We start from the raw sequence: 7749 nt of genomic DNA, 5'->3' as shown, positions 1-7749 counted from the left end.
TGAAGGGGCAAAAATATTTTAATGTTAATGTTTCGGTTAGTTCGGTCCCTCCAAAACCTCAGTAAACAATTTAGAAATTCACTTGTTCTCACAATAAATATGATTCCATATTATAAATAGATTATAGTGAAGGAAATAAACTCCACTTTATATAAATAATGATACAAGTAACGAGGACTTAAAGCCTAGCTGCCCTTCTTGGATGTCCTGTTATTGCAGAAGTTAAACTGTCAGTTGTGCAACGATGGTGGATAAACGGATGAATTCATGTAAACAATAAAAAGCCTCAGCTCTGCATCCTCTTGGAACATATTTCCACGTCAGTAGAAGCCGCTGTCCTGAGCAGCCCAGTTTGGCGTCTGAGGAAATAAACAAAAACAACAAACATCAAAAAGAGAAGAAATGCCGAAGACGCTTTGTACACAACAAAAGGTCTGTTCAAAGTCAGAAATCTTCTGACTGACAACCTGCCAGCTTCTCACTCAAACTGAGAGGAAAAAAACTCTTCTGACAAAATGATAAACCAGTTGGTAGAAACCATCATTATACTCTGGCATTGTATAGATTTTAAAATGGAAATCATATTTTTTTTTTCTATGCAGATAAACTATAAACAAAAGGAAGTTACCCTCATGTTACAGATCTAGATCTGCATATCAGAAATGTAATATCTAATAATCTAAACCAGAACATCAGACATCATCATTACAATAAACTGAGGAAAGATTCGAAATGATATCAAATTAGTTTGTTTTCCACATATATCCATCAGAGGGCAGTAAGAGAAAGGAAAACTACCGACACATAGAAACAACAGGGGAGGTGTAGCTTCTACACGCGTATGTTTAGATGCAAACATGAAAGTTGTCGAGGTCCTATCGCGCTGGTGAAGGTATAAAACCGTATCAACTGATGCAAGAGAAATGTCTTAAAGTCAGGCGTCGAGCTGTTGTGATGACCAGCCTGTCAATCTCTGACGTTGACTAAATGTTTGCAAAAAAGTTCACTTTTTCTCAAATCAGTTGATCGATGAACAAAAAAAAAAAAGGAAAAGAAAAGAGAAACAGCATAGCTACATTATTGATTTCGTCTTCACCGAAACAATAAACACTACTGAAGCTTGAAAACGTCGATGTACAGAGTCTCGTCCTCGGTTTACCTCGTTCCTGTTGCTGTGCGCCATCTTCTTCTCAATGTTCATCGCCAGCATCTGACTGCGGAAGGACAGGCTCTTGGTCTTCTCGATCACCTGCTGGTACGGCGACACTGCGTTGTTGCCCATGACAACGTGACCCTGGCAAACAAAGTGACAAAAATGAGTTTTGACTTTAAGGGGCCTCCCGTTCAATCCTCACAGACCTCACGTGCCGTTTTCGTTTGCGTTATACATTATTACCAGCGGAATAGAATTGAACGGGCAGAGCCGTTTGTGCCGGGTTCAGAGAAGCTCATGCTGAGCTCAGTGAATGTACGAGTCTCACCAGTTTGGAGTCGATCTTGGCATCCAGTCTGGCGTTACGGATGAGGTTGACAATCCACCTCTCCGCCTCCTCAGGCGTCATGTTGAGCTTGTCTGCCAGCATGCTGAGAGGAGAGGGTGAAGGAGAAGGGGGGCCTTTTATCGAAGTAAACATCCTTGAGGCCAAGTTTTTTTGGTCTTTTTTACAGTTTACTGGTAAATATTCGTAAAAAAAATAAATAACTAGGACACCGGTAGTATCTAAAATATGGCAGCAGTGAGAAAGAAACATGAATCGACTGGGTGCAAAAGTCTTCTAATAGCACTGTACTTTTACAAATAAGACATTGCACTCAGTTCTGTAGAAATAAGCATATTACAAAGAGGACGTACCTGATGCTGATGCACTGATGAATCCGACAAAAGGTCTCGAAGATGAAGAGACGAGCGTTCTCGATAAAGTCCTCGAGACAAGCGACCAGGAAGAAGTCATTCACAAGAACCTGAAGGGGAAGAAGAAAAAAAAAAAAATAGAACCCGTGAGCATTGATCACTTTTTATACACAAATTATTCATAAGCAATTACCAAAAGTGACACAAAATCAAGACAGGTCCATATGTTCGCAGAATTATTCATTACTGTTTGTCTGCAAATAAATACAAGCCACAAGATGTGTCACACAGGCTGCATGATACCACATCATAAAAAAAAAGATTGAAATTTCCTAATTAAAATGCATATTTATGCATCAATGCGCAACCAAATCTCTTCAGGTGGTGTGAAGGTTATATTATCTACCGCTGTTGAGTTATAATGGTCAAAAACAAGCCAAAACTCAAACACCTGTATACTAATAAAGACACGCTGCAGGGCTCCATCGTGTTTCCCCATCATTATCGCAACACTAAAGAAAACATGGAACCTGATCATTAACCTCCACCAACTGATACTGACCGCCAGACACGTGCTCATCAGAACAGAGATTATGTCGTGACGTCTCCGAGTTTTCACAGCAACCACCACAGAAACATGAAATGCGATGTTTGTGCCAGAAGAGCTTAAATTTCGGAATATATTAGTGAGTGGGATTTTGAAAAGAGATGCAGGCCCATTATTTCACAAGGACCTGGTATTGTGCAAGAAATACAAGTATTCAGTGATTTGCTGTGTCAAATACACTAAATACTCAAGTAGTATATTAAGTCCATCCCTGAGATTAGTACTTTAAATTAGGCAAAAAGTTCTCAGCTGAAGACTGAGAAACCAATTGAACAAAACAAAAACTGTGCGTAGTCATGTTTACAGTAATTAAGAGGAAAAAACAACAAGCGTAAATTTAAATCCTCCCGAGCATTAAAACCCTGCAGAATCCATGACAACAGGATGACTTAATGAACCATCTTCGTTCTTCCATCATTCTGCTCACACTCCGTATCTGACAGGACAGTTCAGCCCTTTGTCAACACTGCATAATTTATACGTGAGGGGTTAAAAGCCAATTGATGAGAGTGCTTGGAGAACGCACAGAGTGGTCCCCGAGCACAACAACCAAAACTAGAAAAACTAGGGTTTTCTAAAGAAAAGGCAACCGAGTCCCAAATCTAACAGCTGTTCCGCTTTGAAAATCAAAACTGAATAAAAGTAAGAGCCGGCAAATCAGGCCAGACATGGATTTGCTGGGGCTGAATAGCTGCGAAGTTAAATGCCTGGGACTCAGGAGATCAGAGCTCCGTAGCTAAGGGGAGGCTTCGTCTTAGCCCTCGGTCCCAGCAGACAGGCAACTTCTATTGGGGTGAATTAGCCCTGTGCAGCGTGACGAACGCAGGAGAACTGAAGGAGAAAGAGTTTCGGATCCTCACCGTCTCGCACTCCCTCAGCTTCTTCTGGGCGCTGTCGAAGTCAAAGTTCACGTAGAGACACTCCACAAACTCTGTGATCGGGTCCTTGTATGTGTACGACTCCTGCGGGGAGGGAGAGGGGGGGGTTGATTAAATCCTCGTGGCGCATTACAACAGAATGCTTCTTCTTAGGAACCGTTTTTGCCTTACCTGTTGAATGACTTTCACCAAGTCCTTGAGCACTTGCCTGCGCTTTCGTACGTCTTTGTTGGTGATGACTGCGGTGGTAAGGTATCGCAGGATGTGTGGGCACATTGTCTGGATGGCATTCAGGTACCTGGAAAAAAAAAAAAACACAAAAGGCAGCACAAAGTGGCACAGTCGTTACCTATCAGTGAATCTGGGTATCATCAGTCATTTTATTCAGCCAAACAGAACGCAATGGAAAAAAATGCAGTCAAGCAAAAAACTAATCTAATTCAATAACATTTAAAAGGTTGGGAAAAAAAAAAAAAAAAAAAAAGAGAGAAAAAGCTAAGTGTTACTCAGCCACGTGTCCTTGAGGAAAATAACAAATTCAGAAAAACTGTGGCTCGGCACCATCAGGCCTATGAACACGCCTTGTGTGGCATCTGAAAGATGACTCGTCGCTGATACATTGAAAATGCGGTGACTCACTGAGGCTGGTAGAGGAAGAGCTCGATGATGTTGTCTCTGCCTTTGGGATGGTTGAAGAACACAAAGAGGGACCAGTGGATGAGCCAGGTCCTCTGCTGGAGTGACTGGAGGGGAGAGCTCACCGACTGAACGGAGGCAGGAAACGAATGTCAACACCGGGTAAAAGTGACGATCAATTATCATTCAACTAGTTGCAATTTGCAAAATGACGTCATTAAAAAAAAAAAGCGCCAGTCAAACCTCAAACGGGTTAAAACGAAGTGGAAACATGAATTGAAATGTGAAATTACTGATAATTGCATTCAGCTGTTTCTTCACAGATGAAGGAAACGATTCTGACGATTTTGCAAAACAATTGTTTTAATCACAATAATCACAATCAGTTAAAAATGTAATAACTGTGGCAGGCCTGACCATGAAAACACCAAGGTCAAACTGAAGATGAACATTCGAGAAGCACCACATAATGACAAATGTGGAAAAGTAACAACCAGAAGCAGCTCCGTATTTTCTACAAAGCGACTTTTACTTTTTTGTCAGTGCTGCTGAACCCCTCTTTATTCTTACACATTCCTTTTTTGGATTCAGTAAAACCCATGCAATGTTTTGATTACATAAGTCAGAGAAACGCAACACACAAAGTTAGTCATCTTCTTACATTGTTATCGATGGTCTCTCTTAGACGAGTGAGATCCTCCATCGCTGCTTCCCAGTTCTGCATCAGGATCTCAGAGGCCAGTTTTCCCCACAAAGAGCTCAAAGCATTTCTGTCTGTTGAGGGAACCTGAGCAGACAACGACAAACTCATCAGAGTCTGAACAGGCCGAGTAGTGTTATGAAAGAAAAATAACAAAACATCTAAAAGTCATAAAAGGCACGACAATTCAACGTATTGCTAATTGAATATTATTTTCTCTCTTTACATGTGAATTTTCTTACCAGGACGCGGAAGAAGTAGAGGTACTCTGCAGCCCCGGAGTAGTTACCGCATTCATACTGGAATTTGGCGTACCTGTACAGAGTGTCCAGGTATTCTTGACGAAACTAAGAAGTAAAAACACGACGCATCAAAACTTAAGCACGGTTCAAAACGGACTGTCAGCCAATAATATGGATGCAACATTTGACTTTAAGGTTCTCATTACTACTTGCGCTTAGCTTGTAAAATAGTCATTATTAAGGGCTAAATTATTAATTTTTAAGGTTATACTAAAACTGCCATAAGAAGTCTGCAGCCCTGTCGTGCCGTCATTCTAATGCTGTGTTTTTCATACTGCTAGCACCTCTGCTGTTTCCTTCAAAGAAAGCTAATTGGCAGAAGCTGCAAGACTGACAGCATGCGGCTGATTAGGGAACGTGCCAGAATCCTCCATCTTCTTAGGCAAAACAAAGCCTGTTCTTCTTTTCACCCTGACAACAAGTCCCTGTTTTTTTTAGTTGTTTTTTTGTGTGTTTTTTTTAGACTAGTGCACATGGTGTGGACAACATTGTTATGCACCGACCAATTGCCAACAGAAGAAGAGAAATGTATCTGTACGTTAGATAGAAGTAAAAGTATAGAAAACATTGTCCGTAAAGTTGCAGCCAGCGTCTTTGATTATTGAGTGAATAATGAGGACATTTGTGGGTGCTGTTGGATGTTTTAGGATTCAGTCGGGTTGGCTCACAGCGACAGCTGGTTGTTATGGAAACGAAAGCGCACATCACGCTACCCACTTGCAGTGCACCTTTTTTTTTTTATATGATAAGAGACAGGTTGTACATAAACTGCAAACACCAAAACTCACATTGTGTTTTTCCGACAGATAGTCAAAGAGCATCCTCCCGTCTCTGATGAGGCATAAAACAAATGGATCAATAGATGACAAACAGCCAGATGATCCTTTTGTAGTCCGCATACACAATTTCACAAGAACAATAAATGCTGTGAAGACCGAAGTATAAAGTGAACAAGGCATTTGAAAGAGGTGCACTTCTTTGACGGGTTGCTCTGACCTTGTGGACTGCATCTGCCGTGTGGTCTCCGGGTCTTCAAACATCTTAACAATTGGCTCCGTCTCTGACTGGAGCTGCTTCAGCTGGGCCACCACGGTGCTCCTCTTCTCCCTCAAGGCTGAAGCAGAACATTCACGCTCATTACACACAGTGGTTCAAGCCAACAAGCATTCCCACGTTTGACCCTCAGTCTGACTGAAAAATGAACTGCAGCCGACAACAAAATATCTGCGAAATGATCTCTGCCCAACATAACCCTTTCCAAGAAGAAACATTTTGTACGGTAACCACACACGGTTCAGAAAATGGCACTTTTATTTTCTGAGCTCAACTAAAAAAATAGGGTTGTTCAATATTTGAACATGACAGGTACTGAGTCCGAGTCTGTGCTTTAACACATGAATAAAATCTGCATCCGCTAACATAGAAAGATAACACAATACATAGAAGTCAGTCCTGAATAATAACAACAGCTTTGAAAGAGGCCGATCTTTAGCTCCAGTGAAAGGAATATATCAGTTAAATTCTTGGAAGACAGCTGTGCTTTAATTGTGCCGTGACAGTAGTATTTCTTTACAGTGCGGGATTTCCTTGTCCGGGTATAAATTTTTGTACACATCCATGGCGAAATCCACCATGTTTGTGTCGCTGAGGAGGTCCAGCTTTCCCTGGAGAAGTTCCTTCTCATTGTAGATCTGTAACAACAACAACAACAACCCCACACACACACACACACACACACACACACACACACACACACACACACACACACACACACACACACACACACACACACACACACACACACACACAGAGACACACACACATAGAGACAGACACACACACACACACACACACAGACACACAGAGACACACACACATAGAGACAGACACACACACACACACACACACACACACACACACACACACACACACACACACACACACACACAGACACACACACACACACACACACACACACACACACACACACACACACACACACACACACACACATACACACACATAGGGTTAGTTGCATTTAAATAATGAAATAGCGGTACATAATCTGCAGAGTAACGGTAGACAACACATGAGAACAGAAACAGGAGTGAAGCCGGTTTTAACCAACGTTGATCCACTGCGGTTGCTAAGCTACGGGCCAACACGCTGGGCAAAGATAGCGAGTTAGCTCGGCTCTACGAAAACAACATGAGGTTTCGAAATTGGCGGTCACTTGCGTTTACATGAAACTGACGTTACAGCAAAAAAAAAATGTCAGCAGTAAAAAGGCGAAAATAAAATCGGAATTAGGAGCCTGCTGGTTTACGAGATCTTCTACGTGATTGACGAATGGAACACAACCACCATATAAATCACCACAAATAAACAGCTACGTCATACTTTGTCATTATCCAATGTAAAAAAAACGACTGTACCTCTTTCACAGACAGGAACTCCAACAGAGGAAAAACCAAATGCCGGTCCAGAAAATGTGCTATCTTGGTTGTCAAGTCGCACTCCGCCATCTTGGCTGGCTTCAAAATGAAACTTTATTGAGAAACGAAGTGAAGACACAACCGACCCGCCCACCCACGATGACGTCACCTCCCTTTTGCCCGTCGTTGAATTTAATATCGCAAAATGTTTGCGTTCAACAAAAATCCAATACACAACACGAAAGACGTAAACAAAGTTTGAATTGCACGTAAATGGTAAGGATAAAAAAAAAATTTTAAAAAAAAATTTAAAATTAAAAAAAAAAAAAAGGAAGAGAA

At 41.5% G+C, this 7749-nt stretch overlaps 1 protein-coding gene across 1 annotated transcript; it reads right to left on the bottom strand.

The window, feature by feature from the left end:
- On the bottom strand, positions 1-7511 carry eif3eb (eukaryotic translation initiation factor 3, subunit E, b). Its single transcript, XM_069716703.1, has 13 exons — positions 7411-7511; positions 6549-6666; positions 5972-6089; positions 5764-5806; positions 4916-5020; positions 4635-4760; positions 3977-4101; positions 3509-3635; positions 3320-3421; positions 1853-1962; positions 1482-1584; positions 1160-1294; positions 1-359 (listed from the first exon to the last, which is right to left on the bottom strand). Exons 1-13 carry the CDS (start codon positions 7498-7500, stop codon positions 321-323), a joined length of 1341 nt encoding a protein of 446 aa, XP_069572804.1. The 5' UTR covers positions 7501-7511; the 3' UTR covers positions 1-320.
- Between the last annotated feature and the right edge of the window lie 238 nt (positions 7512-7749).

Source organism: Brachyistius frenatus, unplaced genomic scaffold (assembly GCF_029030835.1).
Source record: "Brachyistius frenatus isolate BFR_SWC_R1_liver_20210118 unplaced genomic scaffold, ASM2903083v1 Contig_162, whole genome shotgun sequence".
Lineage (NCBI taxonomy): Eukaryota > Metazoa > Chordata > Actinopteri > Embiotocidae > Brachyistius > Brachyistius frenatus.
This window is presented reverse-complemented; position numbering and strand designations above follow the sequence as displayed.

Excerpts from the sequence above, each read along its gene's own strand:
- eif3eb (XM_069716703.1), bottom strand. The coding sequence starts at position 7,500 with ATGGCGGAGTGCGACTTGACAACCAAGATAGCACATTTTCTGGACCGG. Across the intron at positions 4,102-4,634 it reads GAGAGACCATCGATAACAAT|TCGGTGAGCTCTCCCCTCCA; the intron begins GTAAGAAGATGA and ends GCCTCCGTTCAG. Across the intron at positions 1,963-3,319 it reads AGCTGAGGGAGTGCGAGACG|GTTCTTGTGAATGACTTCTT; the intron begins GTGAGGATCCGA and ends CTTCCCCTTCAG.